The sequence below is a fragment of the Pseudorca crassidens genome, chromosome 10 (assembly GCF_039906515.1).
Source record: "Pseudorca crassidens isolate mPseCra1 chromosome 10, mPseCra1.hap1, whole genome shotgun sequence".
Lineage (NCBI taxonomy): Eukaryota > Metazoa > Chordata > Mammalia > Artiodactyla > Delphinidae > Pseudorca > Pseudorca crassidens.
Window position 1 is genome coordinate 22,743,197 of NC_090305.1, and position 16,251 is coordinate 22,759,447.

Consider the following 16,251-nt stretch of genomic DNA (forward strand, 5'->3'; position numbering starts at 1 on the left):
GGTGGGTGGGGGGCGGCGGTGGTGGAGGGGGGCGGTGGTGGTGGAGGGGGGCGGTGGTGGTGGAGGGGGGCGGTGCGATCCCCCTAGGGACCCGGGGGCGCGGCAGGGGAAGTAAAGATGGCGGTGGGCGGGGCGGTGGCGGAGGGGCGGAAGTGACGTCGCGTGGGGCGGGTCTGGCCGCGCACAATGGGCCATGGAGTTCCCGTTCGATGTGGACGCGCTGCTCCCGGAGCGGATCACGGTGCTAGACCAGCACCTACGGCCACCGGCCCGCCGACCCGGAACCACAACGCCGGCCCGGTGACATCTCAAACCTGCCCCACGGCCCTTCTCTCCCGGTTCCTCTCGAAACCTGGTCCAGGCACCACGCCCCCTTCTCACTGACTAGTGTCTGCTCCTTTTGATGTCCTGGCTCGCCTTTTTGGTGACATTTGATCCTAGAACTGGTGGGGTAGATTGGGGCTTGAATCTGTCACCTTTCATCCCTTGGCTCCATCGTGGTTCCAACCAAAGGATGTGGTTGACCTGCCCTTCCTGCTTCCCCACAATAACTTCAAGGGAGGAGGGAGTGTACCACACTGAAAGGAGGTGTGGCAAAAGTTTGGGTTCCAGAAGAGTGGGTGGGAAATCAGGTTGGAAGATTCCGAGGTAAAGGCAGAGGGCCTGAAGTACTGAACTGGGGTTGCGGTTATCGCCCAGATTCCCAGGGAGTGAGTGCCCAGGACCCTCTAATTCAGTGAGTATCTGACTCTTGATCTCCTCTCTTTCTGTAGTGTTGATCTGCAGCAGCAAATTATGACCATTGTAGATGAACTGGGCAAGGCTTCTGCTAAGGTAATGTGGAGTCTACATGGAGTAAAGGGAGGCCTCTCTGGGGACAGTTGGTAAGGGAGGCCTGGGTCCTGTGGAAGGGACTTGTAGAAAGTCTGTCTTCAAATTCCTGGCAGGCCCAGCATCTTCCTGCTCCCATCACCAGTGCATCAAGGATGCAGAGTAACCGCCACGTTATGTATATACTCAAAGATACTTCAGCTCGAATGTGAGTGCCAAATACCGTTCTACCCTATACTTAATTCCTCCCTCTCCCAGCCCCTTTCCCTTTTTTGATTCTACCTTTTCCAGATAGCTGCTAATTATTGTTATTTTCCCCAACTTACAGGGCTGGAAAAGGAGCCATTGTTGGCTTCCTTAAAGTTGGATATAAGAAACTCTTTGTACTGGTGAGTGTCATTGGAAACTGAAAGTTCATATGCCTTGGCTCCTGAGAACAGAAGTGCTGGAGATTGGAAGGTGGCAATGATGTCTGGGTGCTAGAAGATCTTTGTTGTTCTTTTACCTCTTAGGATGACCGTGAGGCTCACAATGAGGTAGAACCACTTTGCATCTTGGACTTTTACATCCATGAGTCACTTCAACGCCATGGCCATGGACGAGATCTCTTCCAGTATATGCTGCAGGTATTACTTATCTCTTCACCAGTTCATCCAAAATGGAGATCAAAGGCCCCTTGTCCTGAGTCCTTCCAGAGGCCCTGCCTCCCACCCTCCCACCCCCCATGTTCCCATATCCTTCCCAGGTGACTGGGTTCCTATTGGCCTGCTTTCCCCATGCCTGCTCCTACCCTGAGTCTCCTGTTCCCTGCAGAAGGAGCGAGTTGAACCACATCAACTGGCTATTGACCGACCCTCACAGAAGCTGCTGAAGTTCCTGAATAAACACTACAACCTGGAGACCACAGTCCCACAGGTTAGAGGTTTCAGAGAGTAGACCCCACTGAGCATTCCCACTGAATTTATTATTTTTTGTGTGGCAAACAAGTGGCACTTTCCATGCACTCCTTATTCCCTATTATATAGGCTTATTTTATACAGGTAAGTTCTGGGGGGGCAGGGTACCATCTCTCATCCTGCAGCTATTTCACTCTCATCTTTTTTTTTTTTTGTGGTATGCGGGCCTCTCACTGTTGTGGCCTCTCCCGTTGCGGAGCACAGGCTCCGGACGCGCAGGCTCAGCGGCCATGGCTCACGGGCCCAGCCGCTCCGCGGCATGTGGGATCTTCCCGGACCGGGGCACGAACCCGTGTCCCCAGCATCGGCAGGCGGACTCTCAACCACTGCGCCACCAGGGAAGCCCTCTCATCTAGTTTTATTCTTCATCATGGGCTGTTGTGTACACCCAATAATATGTTTATGCCCCAAACATAATCAGCTCATTTTCATCTCCTTGTTTCCGCATAGACCATTACCTAGTCTATCAAGATTTAGTAAGGGCTCAGAATAATATACATTCCCTGTCCTCAGGGAGATTGGGTCTATTTTGGGGAAGGTGGTTTGTTTATAAGTAGATGCAATATAATGGTGCTAATGCTGTCCGTTCATTCAACATATATATATTAGAGTACCTGGCACTGTTCTGGGCTTTAGAAAGACTTTATTCAATGAAACAGATAAAAGTCTCTGTTCTCACGGAGCTTGTATTCTACGTGGGGAGACAGACAAACGTAATAAACAAGTATATACTATGATTGATGATAAGTGCTCTAGGAAAATGAGAGCAAGTAAGAAGGCTTGGGAGTGCCATGTGAGGATGGGAGTGTGTGGGATTGCAGGTTTAAATGGGATAAGCAGGAAAGGCCTCACTGAGAAAGTGTCACTTGAGCAATAACTTCAAGAGGTGAGACTATGAGCTAAGTAATATCTGGAGGGGGAGCATCCCAGGCAAAGGGAATGGCTAGTGCAAAGGCCATGAGGTGGGAGTGCGCCTGAAAAATTGGCTGGTGTGCCTAGAGCAGCATGAGTGAGGGGGAGTGTGGTAGATGAGATCAGAGCAGTAATGGGGGAGGAAAAACATTTAGGACTCTATAGGCTATTGCAAAGACTTTGGCCTTTAAGTGAGAAAAGGAGAGCCATCAGAGGGGTTTGAACAGAGGGAGAATATGATGTGACTTACTTTAAACCAGAGCACTTTGCCTGTTAAGAATAGGTAGTAGAGGAGTGAGGGTACAAGCAAGTTAGGAAGCAACAATCCTGCTGAAAAATGGTGGTGGCTCAGTCTAAAATGGTAGCAGTAGAGATGGTAAGGAGTGGTCAGATTTTAGGTATTTTGAAGTTAAAGCAAATAATTTTTCTTGATAGACTGTGAAAAAAAAAGAGGGAGTTAAGGGTGATCCCAAAGTTGTTGGCCTGAGCACTTGGAAGGATGGCATTGCATTAACTGATGGAAGGTGGAGCAGTTTTGGGGAAAAATAGTAGGAGTCCATATTGAATATGTTAATTGGAGATGTCTGTGATGAGTCCAGGTTGGTTACTTCCCTGGAGTTCAGAGACGAGGTTCGGGGTGGAGAGTTTTCATCACACGTAGGGTACTGAAAGCAGTGAGACAGGATGAAACCGCCGTGGAGTGAGTATCTATAAAGAAGTGGTCCAAGGACTTGAGCCCTTGGGCACTCTTGGAAAGTCAGGAAGGAGAAGAAGCAGCAAATGCAGCTGAGGAGTGACTAGTGAAGTAGATGCAAACTTAGAAGTAACGTGACCTGCAAGGCCAGTGAAGAAAGTGTTTGCAAAAGGAAGGAATGGCTTACTGAGTCAAATGCTACTGATCAGTGAGGTAAGAAGAGGTCTGGGAAGTGACCATTGGATTTAGCTGCCTGAAGCCACTGGTGTTCCTGACAAGCGGTTTCAGCACACTCGTGGGTGGAAGCCTGGATGGAGTGGCTTTAGGAGATTGAGAAGCACAGAACTGGAGGCAACAAGAATAGGCCACTCTTTTAAATGCTGCTTTAATGTGAACAGAAATAGAGCAAGAGCTAGAGGGGGATATGGATCAAGAGAGGGTTGATTCTTTTCAGTTGCATAAAAATGAACAGCATAAGAATGACTCAGTAGAAAGAAAATCTGATGTCAGAGAAAGTGGGAAGAATTGCTGAAGCAGTGTCGTTGAGTGGGCTTGGGATTGGGTTGACAAGCGAGCCTTGGGTAGGAGCACGGATAGTTAATCCCTTGTAACGTGATTAATTGGTGTGCTTACAGAGGGGGCATAAAGTGAGTTAGGCTTGACTTAATCTTGAAAGGTGTTCGTCAGGTGGACAGAAGTGGGCAGGCTAAGGTGCTTTTCATGTAGGAACCAGCACGAGCAGAGTCAGAGAGATATTAATCTACCTTTCAGGGCACTGCAAGCAGTTTTGTTTGGCTGGAGTGCTGGGCATATGCTTGTTGGGGAAGGATGAGGGTGGGTGGGTTGGTAAACATTACAGCAGGAGATAGACAGGGTCTCCTTAGACTGTGCTCCCAGAGTAGGACATCATTTTTCCATTAAGAGGCAGCAGAGAGCAACGGAAGAAACACAGTATCCAGCATCAAATGCATTACCCAGGTAACATGTAAGAGCAGGGCAGTATAGAGTGTAAATAATATTGGGTTGGCCAAAAAGTTCGTTCCAGTTTTTCTGTAACATCCATCTGGAAAACCCGAACGAACTTTTTGGCCAACCCAGTAACAACTGATGTTTCATGAGCTCTGTGTGGTATCTACATGCATTATCTCTGTTGATCCTTGTACATTTCTTTAAGTAGTTGCCATTATTGACCCCATTTTGGGTTTATACAGATTAGTGACTTGACCAAGTTTGCACAGCTAATAAATGGTAGAGCTTGAATTTGAACCCATAGCCCCCTCTAATGACTACACTGTATTCCTGGCTGAAATGCCTCAACTAGAATCAGGAGTCTGGGATTTGAAACCCAGTTCTGCCACTTGTAGCTACTAGACTTTGGGCAAGCCATGTCTCCAAGCACATATATTTCCAGTTTTCCTGGGTATATACCTAAGAGTAGAATTGCTGGGTCATATGGTAATCCTGTGTTTAACTCTTTGAGGAACTGAGAAACGGTTTTTCCACAATGACTGCAACATTTTACATCTCCATCAGCAGTGTGTGGTAGCTCTGGTATCTTGACATCCTCACCAAAATGTATTTTTCTTTGTTCTTTTTATAATAGCCATAATAATGGTTGTGAAGTTGTATCTCTTTGTGTTTTGATTTGCATTTCCCTAATGACTAATGATGTTGAGCATCTTTTCAAGTGCTTATTGGCCATTTGTATATCTTCTTTGGAGAAATGTTTATTCAAGTCTTTGCCCTTTTTTTAAAAATTAATTATTATTTTTGGTTGCACTGGGTCTTTGTTGCTTCATGCGGCTTTCTCTAGTTGCGGTGAGCAGGGCTACTCTTCATTGCGGTGCGCAGGCTTCTCATTGCGGTGGCTTCTCTTGTTGTGGAACATGGGCTCTAGGCACGCAAGCTTCAGTAGTTGTGGCACACGGGCTCAGTAGTTGTGGCTTGTGGGCTCTAGAGCGCAGGCCCAGTAGTTGTGGCGCACGGGCTTAGTTGCTCCGTGGCATGTGGGATCCTCCCGGACCAGGGCATAAACCCCTGTCCCCTTCACCCACAGGCGGACTGTCAACCACTGCGCCACCAGGGAAGCCCCGCTTTTCATTTTCTTGATAGTGTCTTTTGATGCACAGAAGTTTTTACTTTTGACGAAATGTAATTTATTTTTTCCTTTTGTTGCTTATGCTTTTGGTGTCATATTTAAGAAACCATGTCCAAAGTCATCAAGATTTTCCTCAATGTTTCCTTCTAAGAGTTTCACAGTGTTAGCTCTTACATTTAGCTGTTTGATCCATTTTTAGCTATTTTTTGGTCCAAATTAATTATCTTGCATGTAGATACTCAGTTATCCAAACACCAGTTGTTGAAGAAGTTATACTTTCCCTATTGAATGGTCTTGGCACCTTTATTGAAAATCAATTGACCATAGACACATGGGTTTATTTCTGAACTCTATTCATTCCATTGGTCTGTATGTCTATCCTGTGCCTCTACCACACTATTTTGATTACTGTAGCTTTGTAGTAAGTTTTGAAATCAGGAAGTATGAATCCTCCCCAAATTTGTTATTCCTTTGTTAATCTTGAAGATTATTTTGGCTATTCGAGGTCCTCTGCAATTCAACTTTAGGATTAGCTTGTCAGGGTCTGAGATTTTGACTAAGTCTGTCAACAAGGACAGGAAGGCTGGCTTTCGTTCCTCCCACTGTGGTTTTTCTAGCACAGGGTTCTATACGCAAGTATGTGCTGAGTGGCTGAATGGACAAATATATTTCGCTTGTTTCATCTTACAGGTGAACAACTTCGTGATCTTCGAAGGATTCTTTGCCCATCAGCATCGTAAGTTTTCTCACCTTGTGTGTGTTGGTCAAGCAGTTGGGGTGAGGGGAAGGAAGGAGGTGGATTCTTGGTCCCACCGGACCCCTCACTGAGGGGCACCACCGCTTCCTTCCTCACAGGGCCCCCTGCTACCTCTCTGAGGGCAACTCGACACTCTTGTGCTGCTGCGGTCGATCCTATGCCCGCTGGTAAAGCTGCATTGAACGGGTGGATCTGTAGTGCTGTGATGGCTAGTCACTCTGGAGGCCACTGGGAACTCAGTGCAATCTGTGGGCAGTTTGGGAGAATTCTAAAGCAACCCAAGTCCCCAGCAGACATTACCCATGTCCTCTGCCCTCATGGGAGCTCAGTGTATTTATATTTGGCAAGACTGTCAACTAAGCAAGCTCATTGGAAGCCTGTTTGACAGCTGACATTGATGGAGCCTCTTGCTGCTTCAGGCCCATCAAAATAGGCCAGAGTCATGTTCCTTCATAAACTCCTCAGGCTTCTGTCAGCCAGTGAGGGACAGGCAAGTGCAGTCAGCCCTTCCATTTCCAGTCATAGAATAGTGACATGAATGGTCCAAAGCTTAAATACTAGTTTTAGAAGATAACACTCAGAATTTGTAACATTTCCAACCAAATAATGAAATTGATCTGGAGAAACCATACCTAGGAGGTACTGAAATGCTGCCCAGGTTCCACATTCCATCCTCATCCACACACATGCTCCCTGCCGGGCTGAGCCCCACCCCTTCCTCCTTCTCAAGGCCGAGGGGCACAGCCTTCTGCTGGCCGTGCTGTGCGCACTTGCACAGAAGGGCCCTTTGCTGAAGGAGCTGGCTCTGTGGCTAGCTCTCTCACCTCCTCGGTGGCCAGGAAACAGAGTAACCACCACCCAGACAGCAATCTCTCAACAGTGATTAGCATCCACCAATGTCAGGCACGGAGAGGCAGTTCAGATCCGTAAGCGGCTCTGCTTTCCAAGGCTTCCCCCCTCTACCTCCTGCTGACCAAAGCTGTGAGAGGGAGAGAGAGCCAACAAGGACGGTGAGGACCAGGTCCACACGGGAGGGACCCTAAAGTTTAAGTGGATCTGCTGGGCAGTCTCTCATTTGCCACGCATGATGGAGAAAGAACCTCTTGAGAGGGAAAGGGAGGGGCAAGTGGAGAAGTGAGGAGGCTGGAGACAGGGCTGGGACAGTCCGTTAGCCTCCCATTTACTCTGTCTGGTGACTCCTTTCCAGGTGTCTGTGTTTTTACCTCATCCTTTTTTTCCCCTTATAAAACGTAAATCTCTTTCTATCTTTGCTCTGGAAGGGGAGGTTCTGCCCCACCCCAGCCTCCCCTGACCTCTCCAAAGCAATTCCTGATTAACCAAGGGCTTTGTCCGTCTCATCTAGAGGGACCTGGGGTCCTCGGTGGCCCAGCTGGGACCATTCCACTGCCCCAGAATCCCAGGGGGGCCTGACAGCACCCACTGACAGTAAGAGCTTGCCTCCCTTGGCTGCCCTTCTCTTGCATCTCCCAGGCCCCACAGTCTCCCCCAGATCTTTCCCCCCAACTCTGCATTCAGCCTACTCCTTCTGGCTCTCCTCAAAATGCTCCAGCCTTCCCCCCGAATTCCCTTTTGGTGTGATGGCAGTGCCACAGAGCTGCTTCTGCGGTGGAGCTGAAGGCTCCTTTCCCCGGAGGAACTGTGGTGTCAGGGATCAGAGGTTTGGGGTCGTGGGGGTAGTGAAGGGGTGCACAGTATGCCTCCTAATGCTTACCTTGCCTGTGTCCTCTCCACTGCCAGCTCCAGCAAGGAAGCTGCCACCCAAGAGAGCAGAGGGAGACATAAAGCCATACTCCTCTAGTGACCGAGAATGTAAGACTGGGGTAGGGGGTCTGGGCCTGGGGGTGACTTAACCCAGGGGAAAGATTTGTTCTCTCTAAAGGCTCTGATTTCTCTTTTTTCTATTCTAATCTTTGCTGTCATGACTCTCTTCCCTTTCCTTTTTCTTCTCTGTCTTGCTCTTTTTTCTCCCTCTCCCCAGTTCTGAAGGTAGCTGTGGAGCCTCCCTGGCCCTTGAACAGGGCCCCTCGCCGTGCTACACCTCCAGCCCACCCACCCCCGCGCTCCAGCAGCCTGGGAAACTCGCCAGAACGGGGTCCCCTCCGCCCCTTCGTGCCAGAGCAGGAGCTGCTGCGTTCCCTGCGCCTCTGCCCTCCGCACCCCACCGCCCGCCTTCTGCTTGCTACTGACCCAGGCGGCAGCCCAGCCCAGCGTCGCCGCACCAGGTAATAGGAGCTGGAGGGTTAGGGAATGTCAAGACTGTCGGACAGGGTGTTAGAAATGGCAGAGGGCAGTGTAAATCCATCAGAGACATGAAGCAATAGGACAGGAAGACTGGAGAGTCCTGGAACCTTTCAAGAAGAATATATTGGAAAGTATTTATGGGAGTGGTCTGGAAATAAATTACAGTGAAGGAGCAGAATAGGACTTTATGTAGAGTCTAGGGACTCTAGTTTAAGTGAGAGCTGGGAGGAAGCACAGGAAGAACACAGATCCGTTGGGTGGGTGACTGAGCCTCTAAGATTGGGGAAATCATGGTTTAACATTTGCTGGGAAGGGGCAGGATCTCTGACACAGTTTGGGGAGCCACCAGCCCTAGGTCAGTGCCTTGTGTGGCAGGAGCCCATCCCGGCAGGCAGAGAGTGGGCCTCTCCTTTTTTTTTTTTTTTTTTGGGCCTCTCCTTTTTTTCTCTCCCCAGCTTTCTCTTCACCTCTGACTTCTCTTTCTGTTTTTCTCTCCCCCCCATTTCCCCTCTCCCCTCCTCCTGTCCATAACATCCTTCCACAGCTCCCTTCCCCGCTCTGATGAGAGTCGATACTGACAGACAGCTAAGCCTCTCCCCTCCCTGGGAGACCTGGCAAGGGCAGAGACTCCCTCCCTGAGAACCCCCGACCGGATCTTCCATTGTATCCCCCAGCATCCAGGGGAACCTGACAGAGCCCATAGGATTCCCTCTTCCCCTTTCTTGGACAACTCGGTTGTCAGGGTCCCAGATGGCCTAATGCTTTGTAGCTTTTCTTACCATAGAAAGCACCCCCTGTCTCCTAACTCGGGCTCTGAACACTCTCCCACAGACAGCCCATTTGCTGCCAGACTTCTCGGTTGGGCGGCTCCTACTAATTATCCGGAGAAGCATAGTCTTGCTTGCAGTCAGATTCTAGAACACCATGGAAGGTCCAAGGGCCTCCTCTACCAGGGAAACCTTTTAAAGAGTCTTGTCCATGGAATGAATCTTATAGTCCCACTACACTGTCTCCTGGTAGCTCTAATACTGCTTCGTGCTACCGACCACAGCTACCCTATCAGCCTGCTGACGCCAGCCAGTGAGTGAGCTCTGCTTCAGAGCAGTCCAGTCAGGTAGGACAGGGACTTACCAGCTCCCCAAGGGATCCACTCAACATTGCCAAACTCTTAATTTCCACATGTTGTGTGTATGTGTATCTGTCAGGGGACCCCCGAGCTGACGTCTGCTACGAGGCTCTAGACTCGCCACACTTCTACAGACACCACCACTTCCCCTGGGTCCAGGTTCTGTGAGGGAGTTTGTTTCTTGGCAGGAGATCCCAGCAAGCACCCTAGGATCACTCTTAGCCAAGTTTCAGAAGCTAAGCCTGAGTCTCAAGGCTCTATTAGCTCCTGGAATACCCTCTCGCAGCCATCCCTCCCCGGTCACTAGATGCTGATAGATTCCTGTCTTGTGAGATTGTCTTGAGATGATGGGGGAACTCCTCCTCTGGCCTTCCTTTCTTCTTTCCTCCATAGCAAGAACCTTCTTCCCTGCTCCATACCCAGGGTATAGAACATCCTTCCCCCTCCCTACCCTCTGGATGTGTGCTAGTTGATACCCCTACTGTATTCCCCGAAATCCTTGGGAGCAGGATCTCCCTCTCTTCTGACTCATTCCTTTTTCTTCTCCCTCTCAGTGTTGTCTGAATAAAGTGTGAATTCTTTTGTGTTTTTTAAATGGACATTTTCAATGATAAAAACTACAAAAGAAAAAAAAAAAAACACCAAACAAACCTTAAGGTCTCAGCCTCGTTTGTGCGTCACCCCTTATTTTCCTGGGATCTCAGGACCTCTCTCCCTCTCTCTCCCTCACCTCTGAGATCTGCAGATCTTCCAGCAAGGAGCCTTAGAGCTCCCCTTGCAGGATCTGGTGTCTGCCTGTCCCCATCTTCATTGTGGGATCTTCTGCGGATTGTCTCCTCTCATGTAGTCGCTGGATCCCTCTGTGTAGCCTTCTATATCTACTCCTCCATTCTCTCCAGAAACCTCTAGCTCTCCCTAGTCACTTCTACCCTTTACCCCAGGCCAGCCTTTGCTGAGATGTTAAGATTTACTAACATCTCTGGGATCCACTAATTGCCTCCTGATAACAGTCCCCTAATTGTTTCCTGAATTCCTCTTCCCGCTAGTTCCCTGGCCTCTCCCTCACTAAACCCTTGGATCTCTTTCTCAAGACAGTCCTTTCCCTAAATTCAGCCTTACCACTCCCTATTTCCCTCTGGCTGAAGTATCCTAAAATTAAGGTAATCATGTTTTCCAAACCAAACATCAGGGCACCTGGTCCAACAAAAAAATATTTTTTTGCATATATGTGAATCTGGTTGTGTGTGTGTGGTGTGTGTGTGTGTGTTTTTGGCCGAACCACGCGGCTTGTGGGATCTTAGTTCCCCGACCAGGCCCCAACCAGGGATTGAACCTGTGCCCCCTGCAGTGGAAGCATGGAGTCCTAACCACTGGACCGCCAGGGAATTCCCCTGAATTTGTTTTTATGACATGATTTGGAGCACATTTGGCCTTACTTTTAACACATTACCTCAACTAGGAGTAATAAAGCAGCAAGTCAGGACTGCTTCAGAAAACCTTGGGGTATAAAATGAGCTCCCTTCCCTTTTCTGGGGCACAACTTAGATTAAAATCCCATAGGAATGATAACTACCCCTCTCTCTGTTCCTGTGCTGTTCCTTTTATTATTCTCCTGATTCCTCCATACCCACTCATCTTTCATCCTGTAGCCTTTTCCCCATCATCTCACATTTCTTCTACAGCAGGACTCCCGCAGGGCTGGTAGCCCAAAGCTGCAGCTATAGCCGCCATGGGCGGTTGAATTCCTCATCCCCCAATACAGGTAAGTTATTCATCTCCTTATCCGCAAATCAAGTAGGCCATATTCACTACCTACTCCAGCCTTCCCATGCACATGCCTGGTATTCCCACAGGCAACCAAGAACTGAAGCAGGGGGAGCAGGAAACAGAGAATAGGTGAGGTCTGACCCCTCCCCTACCAGCCTCGCACCACCTCTGACTCCTTTCCTAACATCACTCTCAGCTACTTCCTCCTCCTTAATCTCACTCTCTGAACTGGACACCAGCTCTTCCCACAAAGCCTTCCACCTAACACCCTACAAGCCTCTTTCCCCATAGGTTCGACTCGAGTGCTTCCCTTTGGCAGTCTCTGAGGGGTTTCAGGTTTGGACATAGCACTAATGGTTCCAGCCTCATACCCCATCATACATCCTCTACACAAGAGCCAGTCAGCCCTTTAAGAAGCTGTGATTTTTTTTTTTTTTTGAAGCTGTGATTTTAATTCTCCCTTTAGTACCCCTGTAACCCACTCTCCATCTCCCACCTACTAGGTCTGCCAGTGAGGAGCAGGTCTTGTCACAGCATGGGTCTGGGGAGGAACCCATGCACACGGTTCCTCCACAGGCCCAGGCTCCACCAGCCCAGTCCTGGACAATGGGTGGGGATATGTTCAACGCCAGGTTCATTCGAAACTTGCAGGAACGTCGCAGCACCAGGCCTTGGTGACCGCAGCCCCCTCTCACACCTTCAAAGTCAGTATTATTTCTCTCTCACACAGGACCTAGCCAAAGCCCGCCCTCACAATGGATGTATCCATTCATTCATTCATTCGACAGGCTTTATTATCAGTGCCAAGTCATTTGTATCTTATTTTTAACCACAGCAATAAAGTATTTATTTTTATCACGAGAGCTACTGAAAACCGCGATTGTCATTATTTCAATCACACCCGTCACTCTTCGCGCGCCCCGTTCAGCCCCATCATCGCCCACTTTTGCGCAAGCGCCACAGGTGAGAGCAGTGCGCGAGGCCGCTAATTTACTGCGCAAGCGCTCTAAGGCAGCCTCCGATCCGGCGAGCGCAGGCGCACTTACTGCAGACCAGCGCCTCACCGCCTCCCTGGAACCCGCCGCAGTGCGCAAGCGCGCAACATCTCCGTTTCCCTCCCCTCAGCCCTTCACCCCCCCCCCCTTTTCCCCTTCAAGAAGCCGGCTCCGGGGCACGCTCACCCCTGTGAGGAGGCCGGACACGGGAGGTGCTCCCTCCATTCCCGGAAGATCATGTACCAGCCCAGCCGGGGGGCGGCCCGGCGCCTCGGCCCCTGCCTCCGTGCCTACCAGGCTCGTCCCCAGGTAAGAGCAGAGGGGAAGCGGGAGGGGAGGAGAGGGGGCGGGGAGAGACCCTCCCCAGAGTCGGCGTGTGGGGCGGAGCGCGCGCCCCGTGTCGCGCAGGCGCAGTGACGTCCCGCCGCTCCTTCCCACCTGTGCGGGGCGGCGCGTTTAGGGGTTAGGGGTCGTGGGGATCCGAGGGCGGCGCCGCCAGCCCTGTAGAGCACGGGACGTCGGTCTGCCGGGCCTGCGGGGGCAGGCGGGCTGGAAGCTGGGGCGGTGGGGCGCGTCCGCATTTCGCCCGCGTTTCCGCGGTTACCTGTGCCTGGAGGTGATTTGAAGGGCAGGGGGCGGAGAAGTTCGCGGCGCCTCCCGGGAGCCGACCAGACAGACCTGCGGGCCGCGCTCTGCAGCCCGCGCATCTTGCACCCGGATAGCGGTCCCGGCGGGAAGGCCGGCCCGGGTGGACCCTGTTCGGGCCCCTGTGCCCGGGCGGGCAAGATGGCCACGCCCCCGGCGGAGACGGCGCCTCCGGGACACCGTCGGGGACAGAGGTACCCGCGCGGCCCGCCCGCTCTCCCGATAATGAGACCCCTCGGGGGGGTTCGTTGGAAACGCGGGACTCGGGTCAGGCCTGACTTCGGGTGACCTCTCCCTCATCGCAGTTTCGACATCAGTAAACCAGGGGCATGAGGTCCAGCCTTTAACAGTCTCCTGGGCCTTTTCGTGTCATTAGAGGAGCCCGAATGATGAGCTTACTGCTTAACAGGTCGCAAAGTTTTATTTACAATTATTATCTCATATAGTCCTCATAATAACTCAGTGTGGTTTCATCGTCCTCGTTTATAGGAGGACATTCCCTCAGGCTGAGGAAATGAGATAGTGCCTAAGGTTACATGATAGAATTGGAACTCAAAAGTCTCCTAGTTCCAGTTGGATGTTAACTTTTCTCTATATAACCTCTGCTTCACACACTCCTGGAGTTGTGTTAGAGGCCACAGTACAAGAAGACCTGTAACTTATTCATTTGTTCATTCTTCAAATATGCACTCTTATGATTCTTGCTGTAAGAGAGGCAGACCTGCCCCCAAACGGGTTTGGAATCTTAAACGAATCTAAAAGTACTTGCTAATGTTTGGGAGAGGTATGTGTACTTTTGTCACAGGAAAGTGTTTCCTCCTGTTTTAAGTAGAGATGGAGATGAATTTTCCCTCAATAGTTCCATCTCTCCTGTCAGAAGGAGCAGGTGGGACTGGAAGCTTGTTAATGGGCAGTTTGGATGGCAGGGCATTAGGCAGCTGGATTCTTATCTTTTTCCCTTTTGTTCTTCCTCCTTAGGACCACCTTTCTCCACGGGCCCTACCATTCCCACCTCTTTGGCCTCACTCCGTGACAACCACTTCTCCATCTTTGCCTCTTTTCTGGTCTCCCCCACCCCCAAGCCCTCCCACCCGGCTGCTTCCCCGAGCTCCCCCACTACCTCTCCCTCAGGTCCAAGCCCTCACCTCACCATGGGTGGTTCTCCCCCCAGGAAAGGGGGAGGAGGGACCAGGACCTGAGTTACACAGCGGCTGCCTGGATGGGCTTAGGAGCCTATTTGAGGGACCTCCCTGCCCCTGTCCTGGGGCTTTGATACCTTTCCAAGCCTCTGGGACTGCCCACTCTTCCCCGGCCACTCCATCAGGAGATCCGAGTATGGAGGAGCACCTGGCTGTCATGTACGAGAGACTGAGACAAGAGGTAAGTCAGTTCAGAAGTGGCCTTTGTCCGAAATGGGAAGGGATGTAGGTAATTTTTAAAAATAGGGAGTCAGTCAACTGGATTCTTTCTGGGAACCACAAGACGGGCATATAAATATGTTATAAACATTTCCCAAGGAAAAGATGCTCCTCAGTTTGGATTAGGGAAGTTAAACATGGGATGAGATGACCTTTCACTCATGAATAAAGAGACACTAAATATAGAAAACTGAGAAATAGGATCATCTTTTCTTTCCTCCTGGTCTGATGCCTTCTTCCACCTAGCTTCCCAGTCTCTTCCTTCACTCCCACGACTACACTCTCTACTCATCGGATGTGGAATTCATCAATGAGATCCTGAACATGCGTACCAAGTGAGAATCCACGAATGGGTAGGGCCTTGGGGAGGAAAAGGACCCAATGCTATTTTCACTTATTAGAGAATGTCCTAGGCTGCTTCTCACTGCTGCTCCCCATCCCACTGTCAGATACCAGTTTGGTTTTCTGATTCTGCCATCATGAGATTTCTTTCCCATTCCTTCCTCCCAGAGGCCGGACATGGTACATTCTGTCACTGACCCTCTGCCGCTTCCTGGCCTGGAACTATTTTGCACAGCTTCGGCTGGAGGTTCTACAGCTGACCCGCCACCCTGAGAATTGGACCCTGCAAGCCCGCTGGCGGCTTGTGGGGCTGCCCATCCACCTACTCTTTCTGCGTTTCTATAAGCGTGACAAGGAAGAGCTTTACCGGTAAGAGAAGTGAGAAAAGAAACGCACTACAATTTCCTAATCTTACCCTTTTGGGAATCTATGGTCTAGTCTTCTAGACAATCCTGGATCTACCCTGACTTGACTGCAGGCTCCTTGAGGGCAGGATCTTGTTTTTGTCTACTTTAATCTAACAAAAAATAGAGACTCTGAATATATTAGGAAGCTTCTGAACTCAGCTTCTTCATGTACATTACCTGGCACATAGTAGGTACTCAAATACTTATTGAACAGATGAAAATTCCCATCTCATAAGTGGTGCCTCACAACCTTAGGTAAAGTACCTGGTAAATTTCTGGCACAGAGTAGAATCCCAAGAAATTCTTAGGCTCAGCCCAAACCAGTGGTTCCCAAACTTTGCTGCACAGTGGAATCATTCAGGAATCTTTTTAAAATATCGGTGCCAGACATTCTGATTTAATTGGGCCAGGGAACAACCTCAGGATTTTTAAAAGATCCCCAGGTGATATAATATGTAGTAAAGTTTAGGAACTACTAGTTTAAACAAATGCTTGAATTAAACTTTGGGACCAGTCCCCTTCTCCCTCAGTGAGCCTTTCTCCCTTCACCAGGACCTATGATGCCTATTCCACCTTCTACCTGAATTCCAACGGCCTCATTTGTCGCCATCGCCTAGACAAAGTGAGTCCTAGGGCTGTGTAGGGGTGGGGTGATGGGGTAGAACATCCCACCAGCTGGCATTAACCTTTCTCCTGCAGCTGATGCCTTCACACTCACCCCCAACGCCCGTGAAGAAGCTGCTAGTGGGAGCCCTGGTGGCTCTGGGGCTGTCGGAGCCAGAACCCAACTTACACCTGTGTTCCAAGGGCTGATCAGGAACTGGGGCAGAGGCAGCACGGAAGACTTGCTACGCACAAGAGGAGGAGGTGGAGGTGGCCAAAGACCTCAGGAGCCAGCTTCCTCCTCTCTTCTCTCTTCTCCTTTACTTTCCATCTCATGCTGTGTAAAGCTGCTGTGTAACTTAACTTGTAAATAATAAAATCTAAGTGAATATATGAGATCGAATTTCCATGTCACCTTCTCTGAATCTCTAAGGTTCC

The 16,251-nt window shown here is 50.1% G+C and overlaps 3 protein-coding genes across 13 annotated transcripts in view; 2 read left to right on the top strand and 1 right to left on the bottom strand.

The window, feature by feature from the left end:
* The window catches only part of PPP1R10 (protein phosphatase 1 regulatory subunit 10), a 36,779-nt gene extending 23,566 nt beyond the window's left edge, over positions 1 to 13,213 (bottom strand). Inside the window, exon 1 of the mRNA XM_067752362.1 lies at positions 13,003 to 13,213. The gene's annotated coding sequence lies outside the window, so the exon portion shown is untranslated. The remainder of the gene's footprint in view (positions 1 to 13,002) is intronic.
* On the top strand, positions 157 to 12,266 carry ATAT1 (alpha tubulin acetyltransferase 1). 11 transcript variants are annotated; one of them, XM_067752399.1, is made up of 13 exons: positions 157 to 300; positions 774 to 834; positions 948 to 1,039; positions 1,160 to 1,220; positions 1,344 to 1,457; positions 1,645 to 1,746; positions 6,182 to 6,227; positions 6,347 to 6,415; positions 8,007 to 8,078; positions 8,248 to 8,491; positions 11,319 to 11,398; positions 11,490 to 11,532; positions 11,907 to 12,266. In XM_067752399.1, exons 1-13 carry the CDS (start codon positions 194 to 196, stop codon positions 12,079 to 12,081), a joined length of 1,266 nt encoding a protein of 421 aa, XP_067608500.1. In that variant the 5' UTR covers positions 157 to 193; the 3' UTR covers positions 12,082 to 12,266. The 11 variants fall into 11 exon arrangements, 8 of the variants coding, with proteins under 8 accessions (XP_067608500.1, XP_067608497.1, XP_067608499.1 ...); XM_067752397.1 differs by lacking the exon at positions 157 to 300 and adding an exon at positions 307 to 588; XR_010946724.1 differs by lacking the exon at positions 11,907 to 12,266 and having other exon boundaries at positions 9,055 to 11,398; positions 11,490 to 11,840.
* Positions 12,512 to 16,216, top strand: C10H6orf136 (chromosome 10 C6orf136 homolog). The gene is made up of 6 exons (XM_067752445.1): positions 12,512 to 12,707; positions 14,022 to 14,423; positions 14,708 to 14,796; positions 14,972 to 15,172; positions 15,763 to 15,832; positions 15,910 to 16,216. Exons 1-6 carry the CDS (start codon positions 12,636 to 12,638, stop codon positions 16,021 to 16,023), a joined length of 948 nt encoding a protein of 315 aa, XP_067608546.1. The 5' UTR covers positions 12,512 to 12,635; the 3' UTR covers positions 16,024 to 16,216.
* The last annotated feature ends 35 nt before the right edge of the window (positions 16,217 to 16,251 follow it).

Excerpts from the sequence above, each read along its gene's own strand:
- ATAT1 (XM_067752393.1), top strand. The coding sequence starts at position 404 with ATGTCCTGGCTCGCCTTTTTGGTGACATTTGATCCTAGAACTGGTGGG. Across the intron at positions 1,040-1,159 it reads AAAGATACTTCAGCTCGAAT|GGCTGGAAAAGGAGCCATTG; the intron begins GTGAGTGCCAAA and ends CCCAACTTACAG. Across the intron at positions 11,399-11,906 it reads TTCCTCATCCCCCAATACAG|GTCTGCCAGTGAGGAGCAGG; the intron begins GTAAGTTATTCA and ends CCCACCTACTAG.
- C10H6orf136 (XM_067752445.1), top strand. The coding sequence starts at position 12,636 with ATGTACCAGCCCAGCCGGGGGGCGGCCCGGCGCCTCGGCCCCTGCCTC. Across the intron at positions 14,424-14,707 it reads ACGAGAGACTGAGACAAGAG|CTTCCCAGTCTCTTCCTTCA; the intron begins GTAAGTCAGTTC and ends TCTTCCACCTAG. Across the intron at positions 15,833-15,909 it reads GTCGCCATCGCCTAGACAAA|CTGATGCCTTCACACTCACC; the intron begins GTGAGTCCTAGG and ends TTTCTCCTGCAG.